Source organism: Sciurus carolinensis, chromosome 3 (assembly GCF_902686445.1).
Source record: "Sciurus carolinensis chromosome 3, mSciCar1.2, whole genome shotgun sequence".
NCBI classification, from domain to species: domain Eukaryota; kingdom Metazoa; phylum Chordata; class Mammalia; order Rodentia; family Sciuridae; genus Sciurus; species Sciurus carolinensis.
Window position 1 is genome coordinate 30358783 of NC_062215.1, and position 15263 is coordinate 30374045.

Sequence of the window (15263 nt, forward strand, 5' to 3'; positions counted from 1 at the left end):
CACTAAGATGCCACCTCTCACCCCAGGGATTCAACAGCCTAGGCTCCCAAAGACTTTATGTCTCACTGAAATCAGGTTTTCTTCAACCCATGCGCATTCATTCTTGCAGAAACTTGCCCAGATCAATCAATCAATCTTCTTAAGCGATATAGGGAGCAGGAAAAGAACCCTTTTACTGGCCCCCACTTCTACAGGTCCGCCAGACTGGATGTCAGCGCGCTGCCCGCCCCAACGCGGGAATTCCGCCCCACACCAGGCGGGGCACGCAGGGCTTGGGCGGGGACAACTCACGCCGGGGTCAAACCCGCGAGGGAGGCGCTCCAGCTGCCATTGCAGAATACTTAACTTGGCCCAAGTAAAACTGTATTGGGGCCTATAGCCCCTAGTGCAAACGTTCCTAAAATCCCATTCCGCATGTACGTCTCTCTCCCTCCCTCATGCCATTTCAGGCAAATAGCTCATTCGATACCTCGGACAGCGTGTGACAGTTCACAGCAGCTCACTCCGCCTCTCTCCTTTCCATTCTACTTTTTGCACCCCATTCTGACTTCAAGGAGGTAATGTCGGGGTGGTTGTGGGAGCGGGGCAAGGAAGAATGTACTAAGTTGACTGGGTCCAGAAGAAATATAATTATAAGTCTTTAGTTTCCATTCGATCTAAACCAGTCTTTCCCAAAGTCGACTTCTTCTTAGAACTACCTGGGAAGCTTTCAAAACAAGTGATGCCTGGATATCACCCCAGAGGGTCTAATTTAATGAATCGAGGGTGTCGTCGCCTAGGTATCGGAGTTTTAAACTCCCCAGTTTATTCCCGGTTGCAAACTAGTAATATAAATTCCTAATTTCTCTGGACACTCTGGACCTAATTCCTAATTTCTTTGGCACTCTGACAAAAAAAAAAAAAAAAAAAAAAAATTACATTATGAGCCCAGTTCAGGGGCCCAGGAAATCTTGCCCCAATCCCCTTATGCCGCTCGCTAGTGCAGCAAGGTCTCGGAAAATCAGTGCGCGCGGTGATGCTAAACACTAAGGAGCGGAGGGGCGGGGTGGGTGGGTGGTACCCCTCGGGGCCCCGCCCCTGCACGCCTATCGGCGCGCGGTGCGGGCCCTGACGTCACTCTTGTCAGGGCCGCGGCACATGGGCTGCCGGATGCGCTGAACCCGGCGCTGCTGGGCCGCTGAGCGCGGGGAGCAGCGGCTGCAGGCGCGGGGAGGGGGGTGGGGTGGGACGGCGAGGCGCCGCGGGTGCTCGCACTAGGGGCTAGGGCCAGGGTGGTGCCTTCTGTCCTTCTGCAGCCGTCTCTCTATATTTTTCTATTTTGCAATTTTGAACATTTTGCAAGACGAGGGGTTCGAGGCAGGTGAGAGCATCTGCGCTTCGCCCTGGAACCCGCAGGCACTTGGCGCGCCCTCCTGGGACTGTCTGCCCTGAGAACCCGAAAGTTGTTTTTGATTTAAAAAAATATTCTTATGCAGATGTATTTATAAAGATATAAGTATTTTTTTTTTTCTTCCCTTGTCTCCACCGCTTTGAAAGCGGGTACTTTGGGCAAAGAACGGAGGAAAAGCTCAGCAATATTTAGGGGAGAGATTGTCTTTCTTTTTAAAAGAAAAAAAACTGAGTGCATCGCGATGGAGAAAATGTCCCGACAGCTCCCCCTGAACCCCACCTTTATCCCGCCTCCCTACGGCGTGCTCAGGTCTCTGCTGGAGAACCCGCTGAAGCTCCCCCTTCATCACGAAGACGGTGAGCGCTGCAGCGGCCGCCGCCGCTCCTTCCATCCCGGCTGTCCCGCTCTGGGGAGGGACGACGCTCTCGGGGTCCCCCTCCTTGGCCAGGCACCCGGTTGGCCGGCTGAAGCATCCATCCCCCTCCCTCCCTGACCCACCTGCGCCCCAGCCTTGCTTTGCGAAAATTAAGGAGCTCACCCATCTCCCATCCTCCTCAATAAAAAGAGGTGATCTCTCCTGACCAACATTTATCATAGTGCTGGGGACCTGGCCCAGCATCCACGGGAAGCAGCTTCTGCAGCGCAGGTGGGAGATAAACTTGACAGGTCAGGATTGTTGCTTACAATAACGAGAGTGGACCTGCCTGCTGGAAGGCAGAGCCTCCCTGGCTGGGGAGGAGACACTGGGGGTCGAGTAGGGGTCGGGGGCTCGAGTGAGGGGGTCTTCAGCGGTGTTGCCTGAGTATTGGAATTGTGTTACTGCTTCTGTTGTTTAGTATTTGAAACTCACTGAGGTGTGAGTAGAGACGCGTTTTCTTCCGCTGAAGGGTAATTTAGACAGCGGGGTGGGGGCTGGTGGGGGGAGTGGTCTCTCGGCTGGAAGCCGTGCACGCCTCCAGCGCTGACACTTTGCCGGTGCACTTTTCCTGGTGGGAGGGGAGAACGGAGCAGGCTCACGTGTACCCGCGCTGGAGCCTCCTCTGGCCTGAGCCCTTTCTTGGTAAGTCCCCAACCTTCCCTAGGCAACCTTGGCTATAGCGCTAGAGGAGGGGTATGCAGACAGAGGAGGCGTGGAACCCTGCTAATGCCCCCAAAGATTTGTCATTCCGGCGGCTAGTGCGGTTTCAAGCCTTTGATTTCACAGTAACCAAATGCGAATCATGCGGCTCATGCATAAAGTCTTGAAACATTATTCAGCTGCAAATAGCTTCAGAGTGTTCACATCTTTTCTGGGAGGGGATAACCTGTTGCGCTGCAAGAGCTGGGGTGTTCCGTTGCAGTCTGCAGACCATACCCCACCTCTTCGTTTATGGAATAGCACTTGGGAGGAAGGGTCTGGCTGCAGGCTGTTGCATCTGTGGGTGTTTTAAACCAGATTCTCGGATGAGACTGTAAGAGAGCTAGAATGGAGGCTGTGTTTCTGTGAGATAAAAACTCAGAAGCAAATTCCTTAATCCCAGTTCCACCCACTCCTGAGTACTAGAATTGGCAAAATCCAGAGGCCTGTTAAAGACCTAATCTAGTGAGCAGTATTTCCATGTAGGAAATAGCTGCACACTTCCATCAGAGGTATGTAGAACAACTCACCTTTTCCAATAGTCCTGCTTTTGATTGTTTGCATAGATATATCCGTTTTGTGAACTGGATAATACTTAAGTGTTTGGGGAAGAGAAAGAAGACAACACTTTTTTATTTACTCCTTTTGTAAAACAAAAACAACAAAAAACATTGTGCCCCTGCAGCTTTCAGAGCAGCAATAGCTACTAATTGCCCAGTAGATCCTACTATGGCTTTCAAAGTAGAGTAGATACTGGATGCATGGTATTAGAAAAGGGTGGAGAGGCCCTACTTTACTAAGATTAAGAGCACCATTGCACTGGTTTTGTAAGTCTGGGCAACCTCATAATTGTTTCTGCGATAAATTTCCGAAAAGATAAGTCAAGCCAGGTTTTTGGTGATTTTCTTAAAAATCCCAGCAATTGTATGTAATCCCAGGTGCTGTTTTCCCTCTTCAGACTTCAAGAACCTATCTCCTCAAATAATGCACTGAAGATTGTTCTCTTGTTTTTATCCCAGATCAGTCCGAGGCCCTGTCCCATTGACTAGTGCTTTCTTTCCAAAGTAAATAGGAAGATGTTAAAAAACAGGCAGAGATCCATGTCCTGCCTGAACTTTTAACTCTAAATCCACAAAACGCAGCAGCCAGCAGACCCCGTGTTCCTGAGTGCTTTTGTAACAGAGGCCAGGAAGGGTAGTGAGAGCGACTTTTCTTTCTTCTTTTTCTAATCCCAACTTTTCCTTGTTCTGCAGCATTTAGTAAAGATAAAGACAAGGAAAAGAAGCTGGATGATGAGAGTAACAGCCCGACAGTCCCCCAGTCAGCATTTTTGGGACCCACCTTATGGGACAAAACCCTTCCCTACGACGGAGATACTTTCCAGTTGGAGTACATGGACCTGGAGGAGTTTTTGTCGGAAAATGGCATCCCCCCCAGCCCGTCCCAGCATGACCACAGCCCGCACCCTCCTGGGCTGCAGCCGGCTTCCTCAGCTGCCCAGTCGGTCATGGACCTCAGCAGCCGGGCCTCTGCACCCATTCACCCTGGCATCCCGTCTCCAAACTGTATGCAGAGCCCCATCAGACCAGGTAAACTCTGTGGAGAGGCTCTCCTTTCAGAGAAGGAGCAAGGGGAGGGGGAGGGGTTGAAGGGAGGTGGCATAACTGTGCGGACACTCCTAGGTTTCAGCACGCTCCACCCACATCAGAGGTTCTTCCATTTCAGTAAGCATCTGTATCACTCACCTGGAGAGTCAGTTGAATGCACTCTGCAGACCTACTCCTGGAAATTTTAATTTTTCAGGTCTGGGGTGAGGGCCCAGAAATATGTATTTTAGCCAGTTTCCTGTGGGATTCGGATGCAGCTGATCCAGGGAAGAGCAGAAAAGCAGAACAAGCTATACTGACCTACAGATAATGGCTGGGATAATTTAAGCATCCATCTCATCTCCTATTCCTTTTCCTGATTCCCCAAACGCATAGCTAATAGGATTTTGCTGCATGGTTTGGGTAGACGCTTTGTAAGGCTTGTTTGTATCTCCATTTATTCTTCTGTGGCCTCAAGAGCAAAAATATGAATAGAGGTATGGGTCAGGTATTTTTTTCATCCATCTTGTTTTGACACTGAAAAATAGGATCTAAAAGCAGCTATAATTTTAACTGAGGCTTAACCTCTTCTTTCTTAGTGCCAGACACCATGTCTCACCCATTGCCACTTCTGTGAACCACACTGTTCTTGTATTTTGTCTTGATTTTCATCTGTCCATCACACTTAGTCCATCTTTATCAAAGGCTGCAAAGTCCACTGTAAATGATATTGAGATATTACAGAAAAATATCACCTGAAAAAAGGCTAGTGCTTTAAAACCCATTGCTAAGTGCACAGAGATAAACACAGATTGAGGAAACTCTGGATTCATGCCTTGAGCACCCCGTAGTACAAAGTGAACAGGAAGAAAGAGCATTTCATGTGCACAGGTAACCAGGAACAAGGATTCAGCCTGATTAATTGACAGGAAGGTCACCAAGCAGAGGGCCTTCCCTGCAGGGGAAGACAGAAAGCAGGACAATGTGAGACTTGTGTTAGAGATCGTTACTGAACTCCATGTCCTCAGCTCATGCAGAAATTTCTGTGACACACAGAGTGAGATTTAAGTGAAAGGAAATGAGGTAAAGGAGGAAGAGAATACTGTACCTTGATACATTAGTATTGAAGTTCAAGTTTGCCCTTTTAAATGTCTCTGGCCTTTCAAATCCCTGCAAAACCCACTTTGAATGATAACTCCAGGCCACTGACTGAAATGGAACAGTCTTAACCTCCAGTCTACCCTGAAGGCTGCAGGGACTTGAGCAAACACTCCTTTAAGGGAATTGGAGCCCTGCTGCATAGACTGTCTAGTGCCGCTCTCTTCAGTTTCTTCCTGGGAACAGACAACCAGCGAAATGCTTAACTCTTCCTAGAGGGAAGGCAGTTGGGAAAAGGAAGTCGAGCCCCAGGGGCCACATGTGTGGGTGCTTCAGTCACTCTGCTGTGCAGTGAGGCCTTTGCTACTTCACAGGTGTGTAACCTTAGGAAATGTCATGACCGCTTGAAGCCTCAGTTGCCCTTAGTGTCAAAGGGTATCATTTCTATTTATGGGGTTATTGTGAAAATTAGAGGTTAGGTGCATAAAGCGTCTGATGACTTGCACTGGAGTTCCATTACTGGGAGGGGGATTGTGGTCCTTGTTAGAGCTGTGTCAACTTTTACCATTTATTTCAATCCTCATCTTCTGAAATCCCTTCTTAAAGTTATTAGGTAGAGTGGACATCCTTCCTCTGGAGGGAAGTATCAGTTTTTTCCAATAGCTTTTGGACTTTCCTGTTGAGAGTCAACAATCAGGAATTTGGAATTTGATACTTGAGTCATTTTCTAGAGCTTGTTAGAATTTATATCAATCAATGACTGGCAGCAACTTGGGCTGTCCCAGGCAGAGATGCAATCCAGAGCAAAGAGCTCCTGAACCCCTGTGAGTGTCCTTTTATCACATTATGGTAGAAAGGTACACACTAAGGCTCTGGAAATAAACTCTTTTCTAAATGTCTTTTTTAAAATAATGGAAATGCACTTCAAAAAAAGTTTTCTTTTTCAAATTGAAAACTCAAAGAGTTAAAGCTCTTCATCAAATGCCAAAAAAATTAAATCACACTCTGCTCTTCATAAGTGTTGGCCATCATAAAGATTATAATGCAAAATGAAACTCTAGGGGATGTGGGCTTGATGGATGTGTATCACAAGTCAGTCTGAAAATGGAGAAAGTTCTTGACTATTCTGTATAGCTCACACGAATGACCAGAATAGAAGTACCAAGTGAATCTTGAGGAAAATAAGTCCTCAGAAGGGAAGAACACAGATGTAGCCTTGAACATTCTGGGAATTGTATAATTTCATTCTCAGTCAGGAGTTCTCAATCTTGGTCCGACTAACATTTTGGGTAAGTCTTTGGGACATCATCCTGTGCAGTTTAGGGTGTTCAGTGACATCCCTGCCTCTACCGCAACATGCCCATAACTGCTATCCTCCAGCTGTGACAAGGGGAAATGTCTCCAGTCACTTCCAAACGTCCCTGGGGATAAAATCCCTCCTAGTTGAGAGCCAGTTGGTCTAGACCTTCAACTTGGATGGCAACATTTAGACTTAATTAAGGGTCCTGTTTTAAAAAAAAATGGATGATTTTTACCTCCCCAAATATTTTATGGCAAAACTTTTGAGAAGGTCAGGAGACAGTAGGTTGCCAAGAAGAAATAGAATATTAAGAAGAACGTTGTTAAACACTTCTCGTTGATAAAATGTGAAGTCATCAAGCTAATCAGGAGATAATTGCAGAGCAATTTACTAAACATTTGTTTTCAGCTGTGTGCTCAGTGTGCATCTTTTGAGTTATGCTCAGTTGCATTGTGTCGTTCGTGCTGTCTGGTTGAAAGGAAATAAACCCATAAACAGACAAATTATGCATTACGAAGTCTACCCTAAGGGTATCTTGGAGCGACAAGGTGAGCATTCATTCTTGTGACTTCTGGGAACTATGTACCATGGTTCCTCCCTCAGCCTCCTTTCCTATTTTGTCCACCCCAACCCTATTTCTCTGTCTGTCTGATCAAAGAGTGAACCAAATATCTGAAGAAATACTCTAGAGGCCCATGAACATCTGATGTGGCAATGGTGTGGCTGCCATGTTTTCTGAGCTGCCCCCTCAGTGAAAGGAGGAGCAGGGGTTCTTGCACGCTGTAGCTACCTGCAGGGTCTTCTGGTCATCTGAAGGGCAGCATCCTGGATGTGGCCAGGTCAGAAGGGATGGCAGGATCATCCAAAGCATTCAATGTTTGCATTTCAGATGTTATCATAGGTGGTATGGGGGGTGTCCTCCTGGAGGTATGTGCTGGGTATTGGGAAAAATAAAAATGTGTTTGCCCTGAGAATCAAGCGATTGCTTTAAGGACAACTGTCCCTTTAGGGAAAGTCATCTATAGCAGACAAAGGCAGAGTTATTTTTAAACCCCATGCTTGTAAAGCTAGATTTGAAACTGTTTCCTCTGGGGTGGTTTTTCTTTGAATAGCTTGGGGGTGTCCTACCACTTTCAGGCCCCTATTCCACTGAGAATGAAGAAAGTTCTCTTTCCAGTTCTGAGCTTAGAGATGGGCTTATGGCAAAGGCTTGGCATAGAGTCAAGTGGAAGCCTTTCTGTGTGGTCGTGTGTGGGGAGAGAGCTTAAGTGGGTGTCATAAGAGAAGGGTTTGGGGAAGCCCCACTACCTCTGTGGGGCAGATGCTGACCATCCTTTCTGACAAAGGTTGTGCTAGTCATGGTTTCTGCAGAGTAATGGGGGCAGCTCTCTGCTGATGGGTTTGGGGTAATGGAAGGTCCTTCTGAGGCAAGAAGACCCTCTTGTTTTTCCCAGGATCGTGAGATGGCGCTCCCTGGGAGGGCAGATGGGACCCCTATTTTCCCATCCAGCATAAGGCATGTCTGCAGGTTGGCATGCTATGGCTGATAGTTGCCATGCGTAGCACCTCCGGTCTTTGGACATGTCTCTTCTTTATCAGGATCAAGGAGATCATGAAGGGGAGGGAGTCCACTTTGTTCTAGAGTTAGTCAGCCTATTTTCTGCTTCTTGGGATTATTTATCTTCTCCACCATATCCTGGAGAGGATGGGTCCGCCTGTTCTCTTGGCTTCGCCAAGAATGTTGCTCACATTCCCTGGCTGGCAGTCCCTCGCCTGTGGCAAGGGGCACTTTGGGATAGATATAGAGAGCAAGGCCACTTGATGGGTAGGAGTGGAGGCTCTGAACCCCTGGACTTGGTTTTTCATTCTGGACATGCAGTTGGTTTGCCGTGTAACTCTGTGTCCATTTCTGAACCTCTTTAAGCCTCAATTTGCTCATCAATATAATGGAGATTATAAGGAGTCTGTCCCTCATGGGTTTTAGCAGGGTTAGAGAAGATAAAGCATGGCGAAGCATGGCATGGTGTCCGACCCACACACGCTCAGTGCATGGGGCTCCTATGAGGGCAGCCACCTGGGAATAGGGGAAAGGATGACTGGGTTCCCAGCCCTTATCCTCCATTCCATTTAGGGATTTGTTCATCCCGTCCTCTTTCCTCTGCAAAAAATAGGGCATGCTTTTTTTTTTTCTTTTCTTTTCTTTTTTTTTTTCTTTTTCCAGCATGCCCAACACTTCTTCTCTGCAGCTAACCTGACCTTTCTCTTCCTTCTGAGTTAGGACGAATCCATTCCCTGATGTTAACCCAGCAACAGTGCTTCTGGGTTAGCAACTCCTGTTCTGCCAGTGTGGAAACAGCCAGTGCCTCCACGCCCAGCCCCCCAGCTCTCGTGGGAGCCCTGGCAGCCCTGGCAGCCAGCCTGCAGGGCCGTGCGCTCCAGGCACGTGGCTGTGCCCTGTGGAGCTTGCCCAACTCTGGGTGGTGTGCTGGCTTGCCTTTTTTTTTTTTTTCCTTCTCCTCCTCCTCTTGCTTCTCTTCCCAGGAGAACTATAGCCAAGTGCCAGCGAGCAATTGTAATCCCGACCCTGGCATGAGAATGCTGAGCTCTGGAGGGAGGCTGATAGGCCAGGGAAACCTGTTCTGTCCGGTGCTCCAGCCAGACCCCAAGCCTCTGTCCAGAGAGAGGCCCCATCTTCTCTGCACTGCTGCCGTGGGCAGGATTCCTAAGGGCAGCTCCTGCCAAGGGTCTTGGCAGAGTCTTTCTAGTTCAGCACTGTGCCTACCAGACTAGAAAAATAGCAATAGAAAGACAGAATTAGGTGGAGGAGAAAGGGAAGAAGGTGGGGGAGGTGGGAAGAGAACAAAAGCCTTGCTAACATCCTAATGTCGAAAGCCAGAGGGTGAGGAGATGGCAGTGATTTATTAGGTTTCTCAGAAACCTCTTTCCAGCCAGCACTAATCACTTTTACCCAGGAATCATTTTTTATATCTCAAATGGAGGAAAGAGGAAAGGTAGTAGGGGAATTAAGAAGATGAAAAATAAAATTGGGAAAGACTATATTGTGGAGGGGGAGGTATGGATCTGGGTTGATTCTGCAGGGAGAGTGACTGAAAATATTGGTCACATTAAATAATTTTCATTTGTTCTATTTAGCATCCCCCAGCAAATGGGTTGAGCTGAAGCCACTGAACCATTGTTTGGCCTTAAACTTAATTTTTCTTGATACGGAGTTGCCTGCCAGCTCAGCACTCAGAGTATCTATCAGAATGCCCTGTGTTGGAGACACAGATCTATCCAGGAAATATGGCAATGGTTTTTCAAGTTTGGGACCTGATAAACAGCCCTGAGTGTGAAATTCAGACTTTGCCATTTGCAGGTTTATTCATGATCTCGGGCAAGTCATTTAAGTGATCTGAACTTCCGGTTTCACATCTGGAACTCTGGAATTATCATTGCGTCTTCTTCATGGGATTGTTGAAGGTCACATGAGCCAGGGCATGTAGAGTATAGGCACAGTGCCTGCCAAACGTAAGCGCTCAATAACACCTTTGAAATTTCATTTCCTGTAGAAGACCTGGCGTGGGACTCAAGAGAGAGTCTTGATACTTTTCCCTTCCGAACCAACTAACCACTATGGTCAAGGATTTTGAATTTCTCCTATGCTCTTCTGCTGAGTGTCTGTTGTCCCTCTCTTAGCCTCTGAATTTTAGGTGACCTTGGGTGGCTAACTCTGACCTTTACTCCTTTCTCCTTGTTCACAGCTTAAAAAAAAAAAAAAATCAAACAAAGTGCAGTTTGAAGAAGTTCCTGCTTAGATTTCTTTCATGTCATATTTGTTAGTAAATCAATCCATCAGTGCTATTATCAAATTTTTAATAGTAGGTATTAATGATTACACTTGAAGGTAATGCAGTGATCTCAGGAGTTAGGAAGCCAGAAAGGCATGCGAAGGTGTTGGAAAAGGAGGAGAGGAGGTTAGTTCATACTCGTGCTTACCAGTGAGACTTTACAAGAGCCTTCAGAAAAATGATCCGCCTCCCTCAGGTTGTCCTTTAATGTGTAAATCCTTAATCTTTCTGAACCTTCATCATCTCGTCTGCAAAGTGAAGTCCTTGCTGGGTTTATGTGAACTTTCTAAAGCTAATGGGGCAAGAAGAGTCCAGTGTGTTACCTGGCACATAGTGGGCCAGCCCTTCCCACAAGTCCGTTCCACTACTCTTTTCTAGGAAGTGAAACAATGATTGGAATGGAATAGAGAGGAGGTTGTAGGAGGCAAGGAGCAATGTGGGCAGTCCCAGAAATAGCATCAGTTTGGACTTTGTTTTGCTTTGCGCACCGTGGGGAAGGCAGACAAGGGTACAGTTTGACTGCTGGTCTCAAGCAGATGCCACTTAATAGGAAAGTTAGAAACTTAGAAGCAAGGGGATGAGTGGCAGGACAAACTAGCAAGTCCTCAGTGCCAAATGATGGGCAATATCCAATATCTATTGGAAAGAGGAGGGTGAGAGGTTAACCAAGAGAGTGAGTGAAATATTTAAAAATAAATAAGGGAGCATTGCAGACCATAAGTGCTGTCAGACCTCACAGGAAGCAGCCATTGCTCAGGGCAGGAGCGCCTGGGGTGAGGCTTCCTGGAACAGCTGGACCTTGTGTTGGGTCTCAAGAGGGAGAGGTGGGAGGGCCCGATTGGAGAATGGACTGTGGGGCCACAAAGTTGTAGAAGCAGGAATGCCCAGGGTGTTTAGGGAACAAGGTGCAGATCCAGTTTGGCTGGTGCAGAAAATTCATAGGAAGGAGGCAGGGAAGTGAGTGGGAAGGGTTGATGTTGGTCAGGATGGAAGCTTTGGGAGGACCAGGCTTCAGAGCCTGAACTTTGTTCAAGAGGTGGTGGGGAGCCATTGAAGGTTTTTGAGCAGGGAAGTGGCATGTGAACCTTTCTACTCAGGTTCAAGGTTAGAGCTGAAACATTTTTAGAAACTTGACAGTAGTTTCCTCTGGCAAACCAGGATTTCCTTATTTTTATTATTTTGAAAATAAATACTCTCCCTGAACATCAAACAGCTTTTTAAAACACGATGTTCTAATGATCTAGATGAAGTAATTCCAAAACACAGGGTTTATATTTCACTTGTAAAGCCCATAATTTTGGTGATTGGGGGAAACACTCTTTGGCAAGAAAATAGTTTGAGGGATTTGAATGGTTTAGAATTTAGAAGTCCAAAAGCAGGGCTGGTCTCGTAGGAGTAAAAAAATAGATTTTAATAAACTCAGCCCATTAACATTCATTGCTTTTAAATGCCTTTATACGGCTTACTGGGTTTGCAAACAAGTACATTGAACCACTTTTTGAGCAAGCATGGGGGGGCACGTGTACACGTGTATGAGGGGGTGGGGAGTGGTTGCCTCAGTGGTGCAAATAGTACTTGATTGTAAGGATTACCTGCAGCAGTAACATCAAGCTAAAAATAACTTAGCCAAGTTTCTGGCCAGCTTATTAATTTTATTCCTGAGAGACAAAGAAATTATTATTGCAGTTTTGAATGCTTAAGACTTGACCTTGTACTTCTGGCTCCTGTCTTCCCTGAGACCAAAAGGAATTGTACACCATGCTTCCCTCTGTGTGTGTGTGTGTGTGTGTGTGTGTGTGCTTGCGCGCGCAAGCGTGTGCGTGGTTTTGTGTTGGAGTACTGCTGGAGGACAGGGGCTTTGTGGGAGGGGAGAGGGTGGCTGCTGAATGGCACATGCTTGAAGCGACTTGTTCAGGTGCCCCTGAAGCGTGCTCTGATATCAAGCCAGTGTTATGGGAGTCTGGAAAAGTTGCCATAACCAAACCAGTTCACCTAAATAAAAAAAATACAGTGTGTGCAGTTTCACCTCCAGCTACATACAGTAGCCAATTACAGGAATGTTGGCAGAATAGAGCGTCTGTGTAGGGAAGAGTCTACAAAGTATTACATCGCTTTCTGGTAGATACAAACTCCATGATTGTATGTGGGAATTCCTAAAATGTTTCTTCCCGAACCCCCTGACCCCCAGAACTGGAGATTGAACCCAATGGTGCTCTACCATTAAGCTCCATCCCCAGCCGTTTTTATGTTGACAGTCTGGCTAAGATGCTGAGGCTGACCTTGAACTTGTGATCCTCCTGCCTTGATCCCCAACTTGCTGGAGTTATAGGCACACATCATCATGCCTGCCCTTGCTTTTCTTATTTTCTGACTTTCAACAAATATATTATTGTGTTAACTCATTACCTATCTAGTCTCATTTCCTCTCCTGAAAAATGACCCAGCTCCCTTGTCACATTGGTTTCTAAAAGTTTGGCTTTTTGAAGTTTAACCTGGAATTAAAAAATTATTATTATTAATGATTGTTGGAAGGATGCTTTAGAGTTTGGAGTCTTATAATGAGACATGGCTTGTGGCTAATTAAACCCCCTTGGCTTTCCAATCTTGCCTGGGAGACCCTCGATTCCTAAAAACAATGAGTGCATGTACCGAAAGATGCTCCAGGGAGCTACAACACTAAATCATCTGTGACAAAATGTTCTCTCAGAAAGTGGAATTGCATAAATGGATCGGCAGAAATAAATGCTTTGGCAGAAACTCCTTGAGCGGGGAAGAGCAATGCTTTCTTTTCTAATTAGCTGTGGGTAGCAGTCTGTTCTGATGTCTTTGTTGAGGAACCCAAGCATAGACAGTGGAGCTGCAAAGACTCACTGCTGCTAAGCACTTCTGCTCTTCATGGAAAGAGTTAAGCATGCTGTCCGCTCATGCACAATAAATGCCTCTTGAGTTGGACTGAATAGGGAAGGTGAAGGCTTGTGGGGGTGGGGGGGGAGATGCGCTGACCAATGAGAATCAATGCTGTAAACCAGATGAGCAAGATCATCCAGGTACGAAGTAATCAGATTACCCAGAACAGAGATCGCACTACCCCGAGATATAAAGGTTTTTGAAAGGGTATTAGCAAACGAACTCCATCTGCCCCCCAGTTTGTACAGACTTAATTCGCCTTAGGATGGATTCATTATGGTCTGGGTTTAGTGTCACTCAAGGAGACCATGCAAGCTTCGCTAGATAGAGCTATAAACATAGGCGAGAGAGAGACCTGAGGTCCAACAGAGGAGGGCCAAAGGCCCCTGAAGATTTACAGAGGAAATAGTAGATAATATAAGATGTAAAAATAGAAATAAAGCCTTTAGATAGAGCATCTAAGGGTAAGGAAAGACAAATTTGCAGAACTGACTTCATAAGAATTTCAGAGAATTCATTTCATTACAATCAATTTCTTTATATCAATGCACTTTCCCAGGGGAGCTGGGTATCATATTTCCTCTTAAAATCAGAAGTTATGTTTATTTCAAATGGACAGTTACACATGAATGATTTTTAAAATAATAGTTAGTTCCATGTCAAAACATAAGTGTTTTTCAGCTTGTAAGTGATTCACCGAAACATAGAAGACAAGTTAGTAGTATTCAGTTATCGAATTCTTTAAAGTATGAATAGTTGGCATTACACTAGGTGGGTATAAAGAAGTACTTGGGACCTCTTTATATTCTATTTTTCTTTTTTTTTCTTTTTTCTTTTTTTTTTTTTTTTTGGTGCTGGGGATTGAACCCAGGGCCTTCTGCTTGCAAGGCAAGCACTCTACCAGCTGAGCTATCTCCCCAGCCCCTCTATTTTTCTTTTGACATGTTAGCTTTCCAGGCAATGATATTTCATTGATTTAGAGTTTATGATCATTTGGTCTCAAATTGATTAAGTTGAAATTTGTATCTCTTATCTTCTTTATGAAGAAAGATATTACCAAATAGACTAATTATGCAAACAGTTTTGGGGAGGTATATTTGATTTATATAAGTACAAAATCATCTTTATAAAGACTTTACCTGTGTGCATATACATTTTTTTTTTAATTTTTGTATTATGTGAACCCAGGGCATTTTACACTGAGCTACATCTCCAACCCTTTTTATTTTTTATTTTGAGATGATCTTGCTAAGTTGCTCAGGGCCTCCTTAAGTTGCTGAGACTGGCCTCAAACTTGGGATCCTCCTGCCTCAGCCTCCTGAGTTGCTCAGATACAGGCATGTGCCCTAAATTGATAGTCTTGACCACAAGTATATATTAGTAAATAATAAAAGAATTTTGGTCACTCAGACATTTCCATAATTCAGATTGGCATGCCATCAAATTGTTGAAGTTTATCTCCGCTGCCCACCCCCACCGCTAAACTTTCATATTTTAAATGAAAAGTTCATGTAAATGTACAGAACTGAAAGACCATTTGTTCCTTTACCTGTCATCAGAGGGGATGTCATGGACTAATCTCCAAAGACAGTGGTTTTCTCTTGAATTTTACTAATACAATGACCGTCTCTCAGAGCAGCTTCCTCTCAGTCTTTCCCTTCTTGTTGAGAAGCACCAAAACCTGGTGGTTAAACTGCCAGCCTCTGCCTTTGTTTCCTGCTCTGTGAGAAGGAACGAGAATACCTGCTTCTGAGGAGGAAATGAGATGATGTGTTCAGCACGTCAAAATACGAACAGTGGCTTTCATCCCCTTGGTTTCTGTTCGTCGGTTGCTCTTCCTCCTCTTCTCCCGTCTCCATCATCTTCCACCACCTGCAGTGCTGGTGGCCAAGAAACTGCTCCCCACCTCTGAGCCAGTGTGGGGAAGGGTCCCAAGAGGCAGAGCAGTGAGCCTGGTGCGTGTTACACCTGCAGAAAGAGGCTCCTCCCCTAGCAGCCCGGTCTGTGGTCCTCTCAG

At 45.8% G+C, this 15263-nt stretch overlaps 1 protein-coding gene across 3 annotated transcripts in view; it reads left to right on the plus strand.

The window, feature by feature from the left end:
* The first annotated feature begins 317 nt into the window (after window positions 1-317).
* Hlf (HLF transcription factor, PAR bZIP family member) overlaps window positions 318-15263 on the plus strand; it is a 53712-nt gene continuing 38766 nt past the window's right edge. The window contains exons 1-3 of one of the 3 annotated variants that reach the window (XM_047544985.1): window positions 318-557; window positions 1537-1746; window positions 3761-4096. In XM_047544985.1, the coding sequence (XP_047400941.1) occupies window positions 1632-1746; window positions 3761-4096 (451 nt within the window). In that variant the 5' untranslated portion in view covers window positions 318-557; window positions 1537-1631. Of the gene's footprint in view, window positions 558-1203; window positions 1747-3760; window positions 4097-15263 lie in introns of those variants that run through there. The other 2 variants (XM_047544984.1, XM_047544986.1) reach the window with 2 other exon arrangements.